The sequence below is a fragment of the Phyllobates terribilis genome, unplaced genomic scaffold, assembly GCF_046119375.1.
Source record: "Phyllobates terribilis strain yellow unplaced genomic scaffold, ASM4611937v1 Scaffold_4__5_contigs__length_816908805, whole genome shotgun sequence".
NCBI lineage: Eukaryota > Metazoa > Chordata > Amphibia > Anura > Dendrobatidae > Phyllobates > Phyllobates terribilis.
In genome coordinates, this window is record NW_027362764.1 from 805,245,868 (window position 1) to 805,265,288 (window position 19,421).

Here is a 19,421-nt window from a genome sequence, read left to right on the forward strand (position 1 = left end):
AGAGCCGGGGTCCGGGGTAGGATACCATAGTATTAGTGGGCAGCGGAGCTGCCGGATTGCAAGATATGGCACTGGCGGAGGTTGTTGGTGGATCAGACAGAGTGTTCAGGCGAGTATTAACATTCCGCAGGTGACCCAGGATGGCCTCCTGTTGGGACCTCTGACGGGACAGTTCAAGACAGAGGTCCGAGAGCGAGGGAGCTTGGGTGCCACCGGGTTCCATGGCCCGAGCAAACTGTAACGGGTCCGGGAGGCGGAACCTCTGAGCTACTATACAAGGGGGCGGCCCTTGTAAGGGAGCGGGTGGCAGTCTCTGGGTGAACGGACAGGGAGTTACGGCAAGTGATCAGGGCAGTCTCTGGGTAAGGGGTAGGTACGACCTGTGATGGCGGAGCCTCCGGGTAGGCTAGCAGGCAGATGGTAGATGTGTGCTCCCAGGTGAGCAAGCGAGAGTCTCTGGAATAGCAGCTGGTCACGGCACGTGATGGCGGAACCTCCGGGCTGGCAGGCAGGTAGGTAACGGAGAAGCGCTCCCAGGTGAGCGGGCAAGAGTCTCTGGAATAGCTGGTGGTCACCGCACGTGACAACGGGACCTCCGGGCTGGCAAGCAGGCAGGTAACGGAGATGCGCTCCCAGGTGAGCGGGCAAGAGTCTCTGAGATAGCTGGTGGTCACAGCACGTGACAACGGAGCCTCCGGGCTGGCAAGCAGGCAGGTAGCGGAGAAGCGCTCCCAGGTGAGCGGGCAAGCTGGTCCATAGACAGACTGACCGGAGTTGTAAGGCGGACCGTCGGACCTCAGGCAAGCAGGCAGGTAGCTGATGTGCGCTCCCAGGTGAGCGGACAAGTTGGTCCTTAGACAGACTGACCGGAGTTGTAAGGCAGACCGTCGGACCTCAGGCAGGCAGGCAGGTAACAAGTATTCAGGCAGGAATCAGGCAGGTAACTAGCAGGAAACTGGCAGGAAACTGGCAGGTAACTGGCAGGTAACTGGCAACGGGACCTGAGGGCTGAAGCACAGGTGAGACACAGGTGCAAACAACATTGCTCGGGCACCTCCATTTTGGAGGAGGTGCCTTATATATGATGAAGTCCTCCGGCCATTGGCCGGGGACTCCTTAGGACGGCGCGCGCGGCCCCTTTAAGAGGAGGGGAGCGCGCGCGCGCCCTAAGCACAGGGGCCGGGAAGGAGCGCGCGCTGAGAGCAGAGCGGGAGGAGGACGCCGGGAAGGAGCGCGCGCTGACAGCAGAGCGGGGAGAGGACGCCGGGCACGGAGCAGAGCGGTGAGGGGAGCAGCGTCCCTGCCTAGCAGAGGGCAGGGACGCCAGCGCTACAGTCATTACACACAGAGGGATCTATTATATAGAGTTATTACACATAGAGCGATCTATTATATAGAGTCATTACACACAGAGGGATCTATTATATAGAGTCACTACACACAGAGGGATCTATTATATAGAGTCATTACACACAGAGGGATGTATTATATAGAGTCATTACATACAGAGGGATCTATTATATAGAGTCATTGCACGCAGAGGGATCTATTATTTAGAGTCATTACACACAGAGGGATCTATTATATAGAGTCATTACACACAGAGGGATCTATTATATAGAGTCATTACACGCAGAGGGATCTATTATATAGAGTCATTACACGCAGAGGGATCTATTATTTAGAGTCATTACACACAGAGGGATCTATTATATAGAGTCATTACACACAGAGGGATCTATTATATAGAGTCATTACACACAGAGGGATCTATTATATAGAGTCATTACACACAGAGGGATCTATTATATAGAGTCATTACACACAGAGGGATCTATTATATAGAGTCATTACACACAGAGGGATCTATTTCACGTGTTTATTTCTGTTAATGTCGATGATTATGGCTTACAGGCAATGAAAACACAAGTCATTATCTCAGTAAATTAGAATAATTAACAAAAAACACCTGCAAAGGCTTCGTAAGCGTTTAAAAAGGTCCCTTAGTCTGTTTCAGTAGGCTCCACAATCATTGAGAAGACTGATGACTTGACAGATGTCCAGAAGGCAGTCACTGACACTCCACAAGGACGGTAAGCCACAAAAGGTCATTGCTAAAGAAGCCGGCTGTTCACAGAGTGCTGTATCCAATCATATTAATGGAAAGTTGAGTGTAAGGAAAAAGTGTGGTAGAAACAGGTGCACAAGCAACCGGGATAACCGCAGCCTGGAAAGGATTGTTAAGAAAAGGCCATTCAAAAATTTGGGGGAGATTCTAAGGAGTGGACTGCTGCTGGAGTCATTGCTTCAAGAGCCACCACACACAGAAGTATCCAGGACATGGGCTACAAGTGTCACATTCCTTGTGTCAAGCCACTCATGACCAATAGACAATGCCAGAAGCGTCTTACCTGGGCCAAGGAGAAGAAGACCTGGACTGTTCTCAGTGCTCCAAGATGTTTTCAGATGAAAGTAAATTTTGCATTTCATTTGGAAATCAAGGTCCCAGAGTCTGGAGGAAGAGTGGAGAGGCCACAATCCAAGAGCTGGGGGTCTAGTGTGAAGTCTCCACAATCAGTGATGGTTTGGGGGGCCATGTCATCTGCTGGTGTAGGTCCACTGGGTTTTATCAAGACCAAAGTCAGCGCCGCCGTCTACCTGGACATTTTACAGCACTTCATGCTTCCCTCTGCCGACAAGCTTTTTGGAGATGGAAATGTCCTTCTCCAGCAGGACTTGGCCCCTGTCCACACGGCCAAAAGTACAAATACCTGGTTTACACACAACAGTATCACTGTGCTTGATTGGCAGCAAACTCGCCTGACCTTAACCCCATAGAGAATCTATTATAGAGAATCTATGGGGCATTGTCAAGAGGAAGATGAGACCCCAGACCCAACAATGTAGACGAGCTGAAGGCTGCTATCAAAGCCACCTGGGCTTCCATAACCCCTCAGCAGCCACAGGCTGATCCCTCCATGCCACATTGATGCAGTAATTGATGCAAAAGGAGCCCGACCAAGTATTGAGATCATTTACTCATAGGCGGATTATAATGAGGGCAATCTGGGCTATCGCCCGGGGCTTCGGGGAGCCCTTGGCCAGATTGCCCTCATTATAATATTTGCGGCACGGCGGTGCCAATGCGACAGGCAGAGGCGGGGGGGCCACCCGACCGCTCCCCCAGCAGCGGCGCAGGGCCGCTTCTTCTTATTCGGCTGGGCCAGCATTGCACTTGTTAACTTCCCTGTGCGCGGCCGTGTCTGCTAGTGTGACGTCACGCAGTGCGCGCTGCACTGCTACACCGGAGAGGAGTTGGACGACTGGAGTTGAGCCGGGGGATGGTGACATGTGTGTGTGTGCGTGCGTCACAGTGTGTCTGTGTGTGCAGATATCATGGTGTGATGTCTGTTTATATGTATTTTTGTGTTTCAAATGTGTTTATGCGTGTATGTACAGTATAGACCAAAAGTTTGGACACACCTTCTCATTTAAAGATTTTTCTGTATTTTCATGACTATGATAATTGTACATTCACACTGAAGGCATCAAAACTATGAATTAACAGATGTGGAATTATATACTTAACAAAAAAGTGTGAAACAACTGAAAATATGTCTTATATTCTAGGTTCTTCACAGTAGCCACCTTTTGCTTTGATGACTGCTTTGCACACTCTTGGCATTCTCTTGATGAGCTTCTAGAGGTAGTCACCGGAAATGGTTTTCCAACAATCTTGAAGGAGTTCCCAGAGATGCTTAGCACTTGTTGGCCCTTTTGCCTTCACTCTGCGGTCCAGCTCACCCCAAACCATCTCGATTGGGTTCAGGTCTGGTGACTGTGGAGGCCAGGTCATCTGGCGTAGGACCCCATCACTCTCCTTCTTGGAGGTGTAGAGGTGTGTTTGGAGTCATTGTACTGTTGAAAAATAAATGATGGTCCAACTAAACGCAAACCGGATGGAATGGCATGCCGCTGCAAGATGCTGTGGTAGCCATGCTGGTTCAGTATGCCTTTAATTTTGAATAAATCCCCAACAGTGTCACCAGCAAAGCCCCCCCACACCATCACACCTCCTCCTCCATGCTTCACGGTGGGAACCAGGCATGTAGAGTCCATCCGTTCACTTTTCTGCGTCGCACAAAGACACGGTGGTTGGAACCAAAGATCTCAAATTTGGACTCATCAGACCAAAGCACAGATTTCCACTGGTCTAATGTCCATTATTTGTGTTCTTTAGCCCAAACTTGTCTCTTCTGCTTGTTGCCTGTCCTTAGCAGTGGTTTCCTAGCAGCTATTTTACCATGAAGGCCTGCTGCACAAAGTCTCCTCTTAACAGTTGTTGTAGAGATGTGTCTGCTGCTAGAACTCTGTGTGGCATTGACCTGGTCTCTAATCTGAGCTGCTGTTAACCTGCGATTTCTGAGGCTGGGGACTCAGATAAACTTATCCTCAGAAGCAGAGGTGACTCTTGGTCTTCCTTTCCTGGGGCAGTCCTCATGTGAGCCAGTTTCTTTGTAGCGCTTGATGGTTTTTGCAACTGCACTTGGGGACACTTTCAAAGTTTTCCCAATTTTTCGCACTGACTGACCTTAATTTCTAAAAGTAATGATGGCCACTCATTTTTATTTACTTAGCTGCTTTATTTTTGCCATAATACAAATTAAAACAGTCTATTCAGTAGGACTAACAGCTGTGTATCCACCAGACTTCTGCACAACACAACTGATGGTCCCAACCCCATTTATAAGGCAAGAAATCCCACTTATTAAACCTGACAGGGCACACCTGTGAAGTGAAGACCATTTCCGGTGACTACCTCTTGAAGCTCATCAAGAGAATGCCAAGAGGGTGCAAAGCAGTCATCAAAGCAAAAGGTGGCTACTGTGAAGAACCTAGAATATAAGACATATTTTCAGTTGTTTCACACTTTTTTGTTAAGTATATAATTCCACATGTGGTAATTCATAGTTTTGATGCCTTCAGTGTGAATGTACAATTTTCATAGTCATGAAAATACAGAAAAATCTTTAAATGAGAAGGTGTGTCCAAACTTTTGGTCTGTACTGTACATGTCTGTATATGTTTGTGTGTGTGCGTGACTGCGTGTGGCCTCCTCCCGCTGTATCTCGGGGGAGTAGTGCGGCCTCCTCTCACAGTGTATAGATGGCTACGTTCGGCCTCCCGCTGTGTATAGATGGCCCCGTGCGGCCTCCCGCTGTGTATAGATGGCCCCGTGCGGCCTCCCGCTGTGTATAGATGGCCCCGTGCGGCCTCCCGCTGTGTATAGATGGCTACGTGCGGCCTCCCGCTGTGTATAGATGGCCCCGTGCGGCCTCCCGCTGTGTATAGATGGCCCCGTGCGGCCTCCCGCTGTGTATAGATGGCGCCGTGCGGCCTCCTGCTGTGTATAGATGGCCCCGTGCGGCCTCCCGCTGTGTATAGATGGCCACGTGCGGCCTTCCGCTGTGTATAGATGGCTACGTGCGGCCTTCCGCTGTGTATAGATGGCTACGTGCGGCCTTCCGCTGTGTATAGATGGCTACGTGCGGCCTTCCGCTGTGTATAGATGGCTACGTGCGGCCTTCCGCTGTGTATAGATGGCTACGTGCGGCCTCCCGCTGTGTATAGATGGCTACGTGCGGCCTCCCGCTGTGTATAGATGGCTACGTGCGGCCTCCCGCTGTGTATAGATGGCTACGTGCGGCCTCCCGCTGTATATAGATGGCTACGTGTGGCCTCCCGCTGTGTATAGATGGCTACGTGCGGCCTTCCGCTGTCTATAGATGGCTACGTGCGGCCTTCCGCTGTCTATAGATGCCTACGTGCGGCCTCCCGCTGTGTATAGATGGCTACGTGCAGCCTCCTGCTGTATATAGATGGCTATGTGCGGCCTCCCGCTGTGTATAGATGGCACCGTGCAGCCTCCCGCTGTGTATAGGAGGATTATGTGGCAGCTCATATTGTGTGTAGGGACCCATACTGTATATAGGGGATGTCAGCATACTTAATTGTGCTCAATATTAAGTCATGCCATTAATGTAAAAGTGTGTGTGTGTGCCCGGGACATACATTTCAGCAGGAGAAAATTTCGGATTTTAAAAACATTTTTCAAGCTGTTGTTATAAAGTATTCTAATTTACTGAGATAATGACTTCTGTGTTTTCATTTGCCGTAAGCCATAATCATCAACATTAACAGAAGTAAACACGTGAAATAGATCCCTCTGTGTGTAATGACTCTATATAATAGATCGCTCTGTGTGTAATGACTCTATATAATAGATCCCTCTGCGTGTAATGACTATATAATAGATCCCTCTGCGTGTAATGACTATATAATAGATCCCTCTGCGTGTAATGACTCTATATAATAGATCCCTCTGCGAGTAATGACTCTATATAATAGATCCCTCTGCGTGTAATGACTCTATATAATAGATCCCTCTGCGTGTAATGACTCTATATAATAGATCCCTCTGCGTGTAATGACTCTATATAATAGATCCCTCTGCGTGTAATGACTATATAATAGATCCCTCTGTGTGTAATGACTCTATATAATAGATCCCTCTGTGTGTAATGACTCTATATAATAGATCGCTCTGTGTGTAATGATTCTATATAATAGATCCCTCTGTGTGTAATGACTCTATATAATAGATCCCTCTGCGTGTAATGACTCTATATAATAGATCCCTCTGCGTGTAATGACTCTATATAATAGATCCCTCTGCGTGTAATGACTCTATATAATAGATCCCTCTGTGTGTAATGACTCTATATAATAGATCCCTCTGTGTGTAATGACTCTATATAATAGATCCCTCTGTGTGTAATGACTCTATATAATAGATCCCTCTGCGTGTAATGACTCTATATAATAGATCCCTCTGCGTGTAATGACTCTATATAATAGATCCCTCTGCGTGTAATGACTCTATATAATAGATCCCTCTGCGTGTAATGACTCTATATAATAGATCCCTATGTGTGTAATGACTCTATATAATAGATCGCTATGTGTGTAATGACTCTATATAATAGATCGCTATGTGTGTAATGACTCTATATAATAGATCGCTCTGTGTGTAATGACTCTATATAATAGATCCCTCTGCGTGTAATGACTCTATATAATAGATCCCTCTGTGTGTAATGACTCTATATAATATAGGAGTGTCACTTTTTGCATTGAAGAACTGAAATAAATTAACTTTTTGATGCTATTCTAATTTTGTGAGAAGCACCTGTATATAATGTCTTATTGTGCATTGTGCAATTCTTAAAGGGATAGTCCCACCTCAAGCATTTCGACTATTTGGGATAGGACATAAAACCCTGATGAGAAGACCCCCATCTATCAGGGGGACTGGGGTCCAAACACCCCACCACCATGCTCTCCTCCACAGGAGTCCTGGCTGTCAGACATTTACAGCATATTCTGTGGCTAAGTTCTAGAAAGAGCTCGCTAATCCTGATCGTCCCACAGGGGAATCGTTCACCCGCAGTCTTCTACCATTACTGTAGTATAATGTGATGTCGTCAGCTCGTTATTACACTCAGATCATCTTATTGGGACCTTATTACAGTGAATGTCTGGAGATGCTAGAGCTGATCTGGATCCCACATCTGCTTCTAGTTCCTGGATCAGCTCCTGTGATCCGACACATCAACCCATCCATGAAGAGGTTAAAGCGAGCAGTAATCTGCCTCCACCCTGGCTCCCAGGCTCTATTCTGGGTTCAGTCAGGAAGCTGCAGACTTGGACAAACAGAGATTTCTGGGACAGAGACAATAAAAGCGAAGGCCCAGGATGCACCAGGCAGCAGAGCATCTTCCCGGGGTGCACCAGGCAGCAGAGCATCTTCCCGGGGTGCACCAGGCTGTAGAGCATCTTCCCGGGGTGCACCAGGCTGTAGAGCATCTTCCCGGGGTGCACCAGGCAGCACAGCATCTTCCCGGGGTGCACCAGGCAGCACAGCATCTTCCCGGGTTTCACCAGGCCGTAAAGCATCTTCCCGGGGTGCACCAGGCCGTAAAGCATCTTCCCGGGGTGCACCAGGCAGCACAGCATCTTCCCGGGGTGCACCAGGCAGCACAGCATCTTCCCGGGGTGCACCAGGCAGCACAGCATCTTCCCGGGGTGCACCAGGCAGGACAGCATCTTCCCGGGGTGCACCAGGCAGGACAGCATCTTCCCGGGGTGCACCAGGCAGGACAGCATCTTCCCGGGGTGCACCAGGCAGGACAGCATCTTCCCAGGGTGCACCAGGCAGCACAGCATCTTCCCGGGGTGCACCAGGCAGGACAGCATCTTCCCGGGGTGCACCAGGCAGGACAGCATCTTCCCAGGGTGCACCAGGCAGGACAGCATCTTCCCAGGGTGCACCAGGCAGGACAGCATCTTCCCGGGGTGCACCAGGCAGGACAGCATCTTCCCAGGGTGCACCAGGCAGCACAGCATCTTCACGGGTGTGCACCAGGCAGCACAGCATCTTCCCAGGGTGCACCAGGCAGCACAGCATCTTCACAGGGTGCACCAGGCTGTCGAGCATCTTCTCAGGGTGCACCAGGCAGCACAGCATCTTCCCGGGGTGTACCAGGCAGCAGAGCATCTTCACAAGGTGCACCAGGCAGCAGAGCATCTTCCTGGGGTGCACCAGGCAGCAGAGCATCTTCACAAGGTGCACCAGGCTGTAAAGCATCTTCCCGGGGTGCACCAGGCTGTAAAGCATCTTCCCGGGGTGCACCAGGCTGTAGAGCATCTTCCCAGGGTCCACATGGCTGTATGTCTGGAGTGGGCAATTCGCAATGCATGGGTGGTGACGTTTCTAGATCTCGTCCGTTCCCCTCTTGTATTTCCGTCTGTATCTCTATTTTGCCATCATTGCTGCCGGCTTCATTCCCGCTCAGAAAGCAAATAATTATTTCCAACTGGTTGATTACTACCTGGTGTTCAGTCAGATTCATCATGGAAAAATGCCTGGGGCTGTGAGAACACATCTACAAATTGACAGTGGCTAAACCATACGCTGTTAAAGAAATACAAGGTCTACGACAAGTCTCTGCATCATGGGGAGGCAGTCACCTGTACAGCATATAGTCACATGTACTCAGATGGTGGCCAGTCAGCTGGACACGAAGACAAGTGGATGAGAAGCAAAGATCAGAACGCACAGCTCTCAAAACTAGTCCCAATACAAGAGTAAAGTCCTACAGATGTTCTCCGACAGGGTAACGAGGTCTGACTGTACCCAGCATAGAGGGGGCACTGATCTCAGCTCAGGATACAGGGGTCTGACTGTACCCAGCATATAGGGGGCACTGATCTCAGCTCAGGATACAGGGGTCTGACTGTACCCAGCATAGAGGGGGCACTGATCTCAGCTCAGGATACAGGGGTCTGACTGTACCCAGCATAGAGGGGGCACTGATCTCAGCTCAGGATACAGGGGTCTGACTGTACCCACCATAGAGGGGGCACTGATCTCAGCTCAGGACACAGGGGTCTGACTGTACCCAGCATAGAGGGGGCACTGATCTCAGCTCAGGATACAGGGGTCTGACTGTACCCAGCATAGAGGGGGCACTGATCTCAGCTCAGGATACAGGGGTCAGACTGTACCCAGCATAGAGGGGGTACTGATCTCAGCTCAGGATACAGGGGTCTGACTGTACCCAGCATAGAGGGGGCACTGATCTCAGCTCAGTATACAGGGGTCAGACTGTACCCAGCATAGAGGGGGCACTGATCTCAGCTCAGGATACAGGGGTCTGACTGTACCCAGCATAGAGGGGGCACTGATCTCAGCTCAGTATACAGGGGTCTGACTGTACCCAGCATAGAGGGGGCACTGATCTCAGCTCAGTATACAGGGGTCTGACTGTACCCAGCATAGAGGGGGCACTGATCTCAGCTCAGGGTACAGGGGTCTGACTGTACCCAGCATAGAGGGGGCACTGATCTCAGCTCAGGATACAGGGGTCTGACTGTACCCAGCATAGAGGGGGCACTGATCTCAGCTCAGTATACAGGGGTCTGACTGTACCCAGCATAGAGGGGGCATTGATCTCAGCTCAGGATACAGGGGTCTGACTGTACCCACCATAGAGGGGGCACTGATCTCAGCTCAGTATACAGGATCTGACTGTACCCAGCATAGAGGGGGCACTGATCTCAACTCAGGACACAGGGGTCTGACTGTACCCAGCATAGAGGGGGCACTGATCTCAGCTCAGGACACAGGGGTCTGACTGTACCCAGCATAGAGGGGGCACTGATCTCAGCTCAGTATACAGGGGTCTGACTGTACCCAGCATAGAGGGGGCACTGATCTCAGCTCAGTATACAGTGGTCTGACTGTACCCAGCATAGAGGGGGCACTGATCTCAGCTCAGTATACAGGGGTCTGACTGTACCCAGCATATAGGGGGCACTGATCTCAGCTCAGGACACAGGGGTCTGACTGTACCCAGCATAGAGGGGGCACTGATCTCAGCTCAGTATACAGGGGTCTGACTGTACCCAGCATATAGGGGGCACTGATCTCAGCTCAGTATACAGGGGTCTGACTGTACCCAGCATAGAGGGGGCACTGATCTCAGCTCAGTATACAGGGGTCTGACTGTACCCAGCATATAGGGGACACTGATCTCAGCTCAGGACACAGGGGTCTGACTGTACCCAGCATAGAGGGGGCACTGATCTCAGCTCAGTATAGAGAGGTCTGACTGTACCCAGCATATAGGGGGTACTGATCTCAGCTCAGTATACAGGGGTCTGACTGTACCCAGCATAGAGAGGGCACTGATCTCAGCTCAGGACACAGGGTGGCTGCGGATTTGTTACAATGTATCCCGCCTTGGCAACCCTCTGTCTGATAGGTGTCAGTGCAGGGAGAAGGGGCTGATATCTGTGCTGTTCTGCATGAGAATGAGATAATGACAGGCTTTCATTAACTGGATGTAAGTAAGATGATTTCTAGTCACTGACAGCAGACAGAGATCTAGGAAATAGGGAACAAGTGAGATATAAAGTCCAGTTAGATCCAGAAATATTTGGCCAGTGACCAGATCGTCGTGATTTCAGCTCTCCAGCAGCTATTTTGCTAATGTTTATTTAAAACGTAACGCCTGAGATACAATTGAAGTGGAGACTTTCAGGTGTAATCAAAGGGGCTGAACAAATTTATCCTGTGAAACGTTTAGAATTTGAAGCCATTTTTTAACGAACCTGCTCATTTCAGGGGCTCTGAAGTAATGGGGCAAATTATCTTCCCCTTAAAGGGAACCTGTCACCACTTTGGAGTTATCAGACCTCTACTACGGCCATACAGGGTGTAGAAAAGTAAATCTATACCTACCTGTATGGCCCAAAGTAGAGGTCTGATTGCAGAGAAATCTGTTTTTATAAACTCTGTGTTACAGAAGATGTGCTGTGCCGAGGACCAGGAGCCGCGCCGAGGACCAGGAGCCGCGCCGAGGACCAGGAGCCGCGCCGAGGACCAGGAGCCGCGCCGAGGACAAGGAGCCGCGCCGAGGACCAGGAGCCGCGCCGAGGACCAGGAGCCGCGCCGAGGACCAGGAGCCGCGCCGAGGACCAGGAGCCGCGCCGAGGACCAGGAGCCGTTCCAAGCCTTCTCCAGACCTTCTTCTTCCCATTATTCTGGTACAGGTTGATCTCAGTTTTGCTTTTCCAGACCTGGACGGCAGCTTTAGATGTTTCTTGGCAAAGTCTAATCTGGCCTATTTTTAAGGCTGATTAATGGTTTGCACCTTGTGGTGACCCCTCTGTATTTGCTCTCATGACGTCTTCTCTTTATAGTGGACTTAGATTCTGAGACACCGGCTTCCTGGAGTGGTCTTCACTTGGGGGGGATGTTATGAAGGGGTTTTTCTTCTCCATGTGAAGGATTCAGCGATCATCCACCACTGGTGTCTTCTGGGGACGTCCAGGTCTTTTTTAGTTCCCAAGATCATCAGTGCTCTCTTTTATTTGCAGAATGTATGAAACTGTTGATTTGGCCGTTCCTAACATTTCTGCTCTCTCTGATGGATTTCTTTTTTTTCAGGCAAATGATGGTCTGTTTCTCTTCCACGGAGAGCTCCTTTGATTACATGTTGTGGGTTCACAGCAACAGCTTCCAAATGCAAATGCCACACCTGGAATCAGTTCCAAACCTTTTACCTGTTTAATTATTGATGGACTGCAGAGGGAAAAGCCCATACAGCCATTAAAAAGCTTCTGAGATAATTGTCCAATTACTTTTGGTCCCTTTAAAAAAGGGCAGCTCCATATTAAAGAGCTGTAATTCCTAAACCCTCCAATTAGGAAGTGAATCCTTCAGATTAAAGCTGACAATTGGCACTTTACGCCCAGATTGAATATAGAACTGGATCTGGAATAGATTTCGGTAAATGGCTAAAATATCAAAACTTGTGTCACTGTCCAAATATTCCAGGACCTCACTGTATATTAGTGAATTCCCAGAATTATTATTACACAGATGAGTGGACGCCGACTCTCAACACTCTGCCAGGAGTCAACTGAATAATTGGGGTACCACTGTAGACAATCATGCCCCACACCCCCTCTCCATGTACAGCCGGTGGTCTGCACTCTGCACTGACTCATCCGCCTATGGGACTGACGAGATAAGAACGAGGGGGAAACAAGAGATCCAGACTGGTTTCCTGACCCCGAGTCATCAATCTGATATGTGAGATGAGGCCGCAGGATGCGAGGAGACAGGGACAGGGCCACGTGCCGGGGCCTCTATGTGTACTCATCAGTGTGTTATCTGAGGCCTTACATAGGACTGCAGGTGTCATCTACTACATTATCTGTACTCAGAGAGTGATCACTGTGTTATCTGTGGTGTTACATAGGACTGCAGGAGACATCTACTACATTATCTGTACTCAGAGAGTGATCACTGTGTTATCTGTGGTGTTACATAGGACTGCAGGTGACATCTACTACATTATCTGTACTCAGAGAGATATCACTGTGTTATCTGTGGTGTTACACAGGACTGCAGGTGACATCTACTACATTATCTGTACTCAGAGTTATCACTGTGTTATCTGTGGTGTTACATAGGACTGCAGGTGACATCTACTACATTATCTGTACTCAGAGAGTTATCACTGTTATCTGTGGTGTTACACAGGACTGCAGGTGACATCTACTCCATGATCTGTACTCAGAGAGTTATCACTGTGTTATCTGTGGTGTTACATAGGACTGCAGGTGACATCTACTACATTATCTGTACTCAGAGAGTTATCACTGTGCTATATGTGGTGTTACATAGGACTGCAGGTGACTACTACATTATCTGTACTCAGAGAGTTATCACTGTTATCTGTGGTGTTACATAGGACTGCAGGTGACATCTACTACATTATCTGTACTCAGAGAGTTATCACTGTTATCTGTGGTGTTACATAGGACTGCAGGCGACATCTACTCCATTATCTGTACTCAGAGAGTTATCACTGTTATCTGTGGTGTTACATAGGACTGCAGGTGACATCTACTACATTATCTGTACTCAGAGTTATCACTGTGTTATCTGTGGTGTTACATAGGACTGCAGGTGACATCTACTACATTATCTGTACTCAGAGAGTTATCACTGTTATCTGTGGTGTTACATAGGACTGCAGGCGACATCTACTCCATTATCTGTACTCAGAGAGTTATCACTGTGCTATCTGTGGTGTTACATAGGACTGCAGGTGACATCTACTACATTATCTGTACTCAGAGAGTGATCACTGTGTTATATGTGGTGTTACATAGGACTGCTGGTGACATCTACGACATTATCTGTACTCAGAGAGTTATCACTGTTATCTGTGGTGTTACATAGGACTGCAGGTGACATCTACTACATTATCTGTACTCAGAGAGTTATCACTGTTATCTGTGGTGTTACATAGGACTGCAGGTGACATCTACTACATTATCTGTACTCAGAGAGTTATCACTGTGTTATCTGTGGTGTTACACAGGACTGCAGGCGACATCTACTCCATTATGTGTACTCAGAGAGTTATCACTGTGCTATCTGTGGTGTTACACAGGACTGCAGGTGACATCTACTACATTATCTGTACTCAGAGAGCTATCACTGTGTTATCTGTGGTGTTACACAGGACTGCAGGTGACATCTACTACATTATCTGTACTCAGAGAGGTATCACTGTGTTATCTGTGGTGTTACATAGGACTGCAGGTGACATCTACTACATTATCAGTACTCAGAGAGTTATCAAATGTGTTATCTGTGGTGTTACATAGGACTGCAGGTATGACTACAATCTCTGATGTGCCCCTGTGACTTGTGCAGCTCTGTTACATCTCTACATAGTCCTGTATCAGTTACTGACCTTCTCCCTCCACTTTCTCGGGGGTCCTGAACCATATCACCTGCCGGGTGTCCAGCCTCAGCTGGAAGGTTCTCCTCTCGGGGCGCTGGGACTTCTTCTGGTAGAACAGGGTCAGGACCGTCCCGGTCTCTAGATGTCGCATAATCCGGTTCACGTCTCCGGTCTCCATTCTGGGCTCCTCCACGAATCCATTCATGTTGGTCAGTCTACATCCGGACATCGTGGTGCAGGGTCCTCACCGCCGGTCACCCGGGATCTTCCAAAGTCCTGGCCGATCACAGAAAGCAGGAAGACGCATCATTCAAGCGCTATCCTCCGGGGTGCTGACAACAGCAGATTCCGGATCCCGTCCATTCACTGGGATCCACTGCTGCTGAGATCTGTAGAAGAAATGCAGTGCATATGATGGGTCCCAAGGGTAATCTGGATTGGTGGTCCCGCTGTAGCTGGTCTCCCTCTTGCTCGGGTAGTGGACGGAGCAGAGCGATGGAAGCAGACCACACCTAGATCCTCCCTCTACAAGTGCAGATTGGATCTGGACTCAGCAGCCGGACCCCTCCTTCCTCTTCTGTCCGCTGGTCCATTCAGGATGTGTGGGGGTCCAAAGATGGAGCAGGGGAAGAACATCTGAAAGGGACCCTAGATCTGCTGCAGACTGCCCTAATGGGTTAATGAAATCCCCCAGAGCGGTACTAATGGATCCCTAGTATCCGGATGCTCCTGGGGGACAGGTCACGGTCTGACTAATAGCCGGATAATATCCTGACTCCTGGAAAGAAATGCTCTGAAGTGAATCACTGCTAATGAGCTAATCCAATTTCACAGGCAGCGCCTGGAGCCTGCAAGGTGGCCGCAGCCTGACAACCCCCCAGGTGGGTGCAGAGCCGCTGTATCAGCCCGACGACCCCCCAGGATGGGTGCAGAGCCGCTGTATCAGCCCGACAACCCCCCAGGATGGGTGCAGAGCCGCTGTATCAGCCCGACGACCCCCCAGGATGGGTGCAGAGCCGCTGTATCAGCCCGACGACCCCCCAGGATGGGTGCAGAGCCGCTGTATCAGCCCGACGACCCCCCAGGATGGGTGCAGAGCCGCTGTATCAGCCTGACAACCCCCCAGGATGGGTGCAGAGCCACTGTATCAGCCAGACAACCCCGCAGGATGGGTGCAGAGCTGCTGTATCTGGTATCCAGGTGATGGAGAGGGGATGTGCGGAGCTGCAGCCTGTCCTGGACAGTAATGCACAAGCCCCACGGCCCCCCGTCCAGGTGCAGAGCTGGATCAGGGTGACAGGTCACTGGTGCACAGTGCAGTCCCCCGAGCTTTATCTCGCTGTTCCTGCCTTCTGCAATGGACGCCCAGAGGAAACAGCAATCACACATGGCCGGAAAGAGAACAGAAAGGAATTAAAAAAAATATATATATTTGCAGGATCTTGGCTTAGGAAAGAAAAACAGAAGTGGAAAACGGGAAGTGCTGTGTGATGGCGCCATCTAGTGTGCAGCTTTGGTAAGTGCAGTGCTGTCTATTGGAACTTCTGTTTCCAAGATTAATGTGGGCCCCAATTATCACGGGTCCTTGACAGCATTTGATTTGTTTGGCCAAAGGGACCGGATACGACTGCAAACGCTGCACCCATGGCCCAAATGGATAAAATGTGATAAATGAAACTTAAAAACCCACCCTCCTGTAGCTCCGCTGCTCTCCGGGGTCCTTACCTTGCTGCAGCGATGATGCCTCCGTCTACCCTTGCGATAACTTGGGCCATTTACTGGCTTAGAACCACTGAGGTCAATAATTGTCTGCAGAGGTTGTGTGGGCAGCAAGGTGAAAAAAGACCTCACAGGTCATCGGCGCTGGAGCAGATGCCGATTCATCAGGTGAGTGGAGGGTTTTTTGTATTCTTTGCTATTTTGTCATCAATATCAGATGGGTCAGGGTCCGACACCCCCATGATCAGCCGTTATCAGCTCCGATGGCGGCTGGATGTTTCGTGTTTTTAGCAGGAGCACCACAGCGCCGCACACTGTGTAGTGGTCGTTCTTGGTGCTGCAGCACAGCTCCTACTGAAATGAATGTGACCAGAGCTGCAGTACCCAGAACGGCCAGTACAGAGGAAGGCGCTGTCCTCAGTACATCCAGCTGCTGCCGGCTCCAATAATCTGATCCTGACGACCTTCCCTAAGTCCTGGACACCCCCTTTAAGGCTGCAGATCATCGGTATCAGGTTGGTCGGGGGTTCGCAGCTGTGGCTGCTAAAAGGACAAGAAGGAGAAAACTTCTGTAACTTTGTGATAGTTCTGCTTTCCCTGAGGTCTAGCATCTCCGCTTGCTTCCGGTGTATGCGGACACGGGGCCGGCTCACCATTACCGCCAGACGAGGCGGGTTTTGGACATTTTCTGGGTTAAAAAAAAAATAAGCGTTGAGAAGAATCTGAGGCAAAACTCAGGCGGATTCAGTACCGCCGTCACCGGGGAGGGTTTGTTACAGAGTTACAGGGCGGCTTGGAGGTGTCAGCCTGACACAATGTGACAGACCCTCAGCTGTCAGCAGCAACATCAGGTTTACTGCCTATCCCTATTTCCATCTACTGACAGCAAGCAGAGGACGTGACTCAGGAGTACGCCTGCAGCTGATGGATGTGGGGGCAAAGGAAGGCCACCAGAGTCAGCAGGGCCCGGCCCCCCCGGAGCGGAGTCAGCAGGGCCTCCACCCTCGGAGCTTGGCTATACGAGGTCGCACGTGGCTGACGAGCTGCTCCACAGGAAGAAGCCAGTAACCTTTCACGACAGATCACACTTCCGGCATTCTCGGTTGCTAGGTTACAGCCGACCTGTCAGAGAAGCCGGGCGCACACGTGACGCGCTGCAGAGGGAGCCGCCATCTTTACTGCTGGCAGAAGAGACGGTGGCGGTTTGTAGGGTTGAAACCGTTCCCCGCCGGAGCCACAGCGGCCAGAATAAAGGAGTCGTAAACCTGCGGGCGGCGACCTGGACGGGACGGAGAGGCCGAGGGGATAACTGGGCGCAACCTACAACGTCATCACCGCGCGTCCCGGCCGCTTATTGACATGGACGAGAAGGAGTCTCTGAGGAGACAAATCCAGCTGTTACAGGGTGAGGGGCCCCGGAGAGGGAGACACCGGGGGGAGAGAGAGAGGGGCCCCGGAGAGGGAGACATCGGGGGGAGGGAGACACCGGGGGGGGGAGAGAGAGGGGCCCCGGAGAGGGAGACACGGGGGGGGGGAGAGAGACAGGGGCCCCGGAGAGGGAGACACCGGGGGGGAGAGAGACAGGGGCCCCGGAGAGGGAGACACCGGGGGGGGGAGAGAGAGGGGCCCCGGAGAGGGAGACACCGGGGGGGGGAGAGAGAGGGGCCCCGGAGAGGGAGACACCGGGGGGGAGAGAGACAGGGGCCCCGGAGAGGGAGACACCGGGGGGGGGGAGAGAGAGGGGCCCCGGAGAGGGAGACACCGGGGGGGGGAGAGAGACAGGGGCCCCGGAGAGGGAGACACCGGGGGGGGAGAGAGAGAGGGGCCCCGGAGAGGGAGACAGGGGCCCCGGAGAGGGAGACACCGGGGGGGGAGAGAGACAGGGGCCCCGGAGAGGGAGACATCGGGGGGGGGAGAGAGAGGGGCCCCGGAGAGGGAGACACCGGGGGGGGGAGAGAGACAGGGGCCCCGGAGAGGGAGACACCGGGGGGGGAGAGAGAGAGGGGCCCCGGAGAGGGAGACAGGGGCCCCGGAGAGGGAGACACCGGGGGGGGAGAGAGACAGGGGCCCCGGAGAGGGAGACATCGGGGGGGAGAGAGAGAGGGGCCCCGGAGAGGGAGACACCGGGGGGGGGAGAGAGAGAGGGACACCGGGGGGGAGAGAGACAGGGGCCCCGGAGAGGGAGACACCGGGGGGGGAGAGAGAGAGGGGCCCCGGAGAGGGAGACACCGGGGGGGGGAGAGAGACAGGGGCCCCGGAGAGGGAGACACCGGGGGGGGGAGAGAGACAGGGGCCCCGGAGAGGGAGACACCGGGGGGAGAGAGAGAGAGGGGCCCCGGAGAGGGAGACACCGGGGGGGGGAGAGAGACAGGGGCCCCGGAGAGGGAGACACCGGGGGGGGGAGAGAGACAGGGGCCCCGGAGAGGGAGACACCGGGGGGAGAGAGAGAGAGGGGCCCCGGAGAGGGAGACACCGGGGGGGGGAGAGAGACAGGGGCCCCGGAGAGGGAGACACCGGGGGGAGAGAGAGAGAGGGGCCCCGGAGAGGGAGACATCGGGGGGGAGAGAGACAGGGGCCCCGGAGAGGGAGACACCGGGGGGAGAGAGACAGGGGAGAGAGGGGCCCCGGAGAAGGAGACACCGGGGGGAGAGAGAGAGGGGCCCCGGAGAGGGAGACATCGGGGGGAGAGAGACAGGGGCCCCGGAGAGGGAGACACCGGGGGGGGAGAGAGACAGGGGCCCCGGAGAGGGAGACATCGGGGGGAGAGGGAGACACCGGGGGGGGAGAGAGAGGGGCCCCGGAGAGGGAGACATCGGGGGGAGAGAGAGAGGGGCCCCGGAGAGGGAGACATCGGGGGGGAGAGAGACAGGGGCCCCGGAGAGGGAGACACCGGGGGGAGAGAGACAGGGGAGAGAGGGGCCCCGGAGAAGGAGACACCGGGGGGAGAGAGAGAGGGGCCCCGGAGAGGGAGACATCGGGGGGAGAGAGACAGGGGCCCCGGAGAGGGAGACACCGGGGGGGGAGAGAGACAGGGGCCCCGGAGAGGGAGACACCGGGGGGAGAGAGAGAGGGGCCCCGGAGAGGGAGACATCGGGGGGGGGAGAGACAGGGGCCCCGGAGAGGGAGACACCGGGGGGAGAGAGACAAGGGAGAGAGAGGGGCCCCGGAGAAGGAGACACCGGGGGGAGAGAGAGAGGGGCCCCGGAGAGGGAGACACTGGGGGGAGAGAGAGAGGGGCCCCGGAGAGGGAGACACCGGGGGGGGAGAGAGAGGGGCCCCGGAGAGGGAGACACCGGGGGGGAGAGAGACAGG

General features: G+C 52.4%; 2 protein-coding genes across 4 annotated transcripts in view; one reads left to right on the forward strand and one right to left on the reverse strand.

Moving 5' to 3' along the window:
* LOC141266121 (1-phosphatidylinositol 4,5-bisphosphate phosphodiesterase gamma-1-like) overlaps positions 1 to 16,473 on the reverse strand; it is a 275,329-nt gene extending 258,856 nt beyond the window's left edge. For 2 of the 3 annotated variants that reach the window (XM_073680078.1, XM_073680077.1), the window contains exon 1: positions 14,400 to 15,414. In XM_073680078.1, the coding sequence (XP_073536179.1) occupies positions 14,400 to 14,619 (220 nt within the window). In that variant the 5' untranslated portion in view covers positions 14,620 to 15,414. Of the gene's footprint in view, positions 1 to 14,399; positions 15,415 to 16,115 lie in introns of those variants that run through there. The other variant, XM_073680079.1, reaches the window with a different exon arrangement.
* A 674-nt stretch (positions 16,474 to 17,147) lies between these two features.
* Positions 17,148 to 19,421, forward strand: part of ZC3H3 (zinc finger CCCH-type containing 3) — a 163,943-nt gene continuing 161,669 nt past the window's right edge. The window contains exon 1 of the mRNA XM_073680080.1: positions 17,148 to 17,514. Within this exon, the coding sequence (XP_073536181.1) occupies positions 17,469 to 17,514 (46 nt within the window). The 5' untranslated portion in view covers positions 17,148 to 17,468. The remainder of the gene's footprint in view (positions 17,515 to 19,421) is intronic.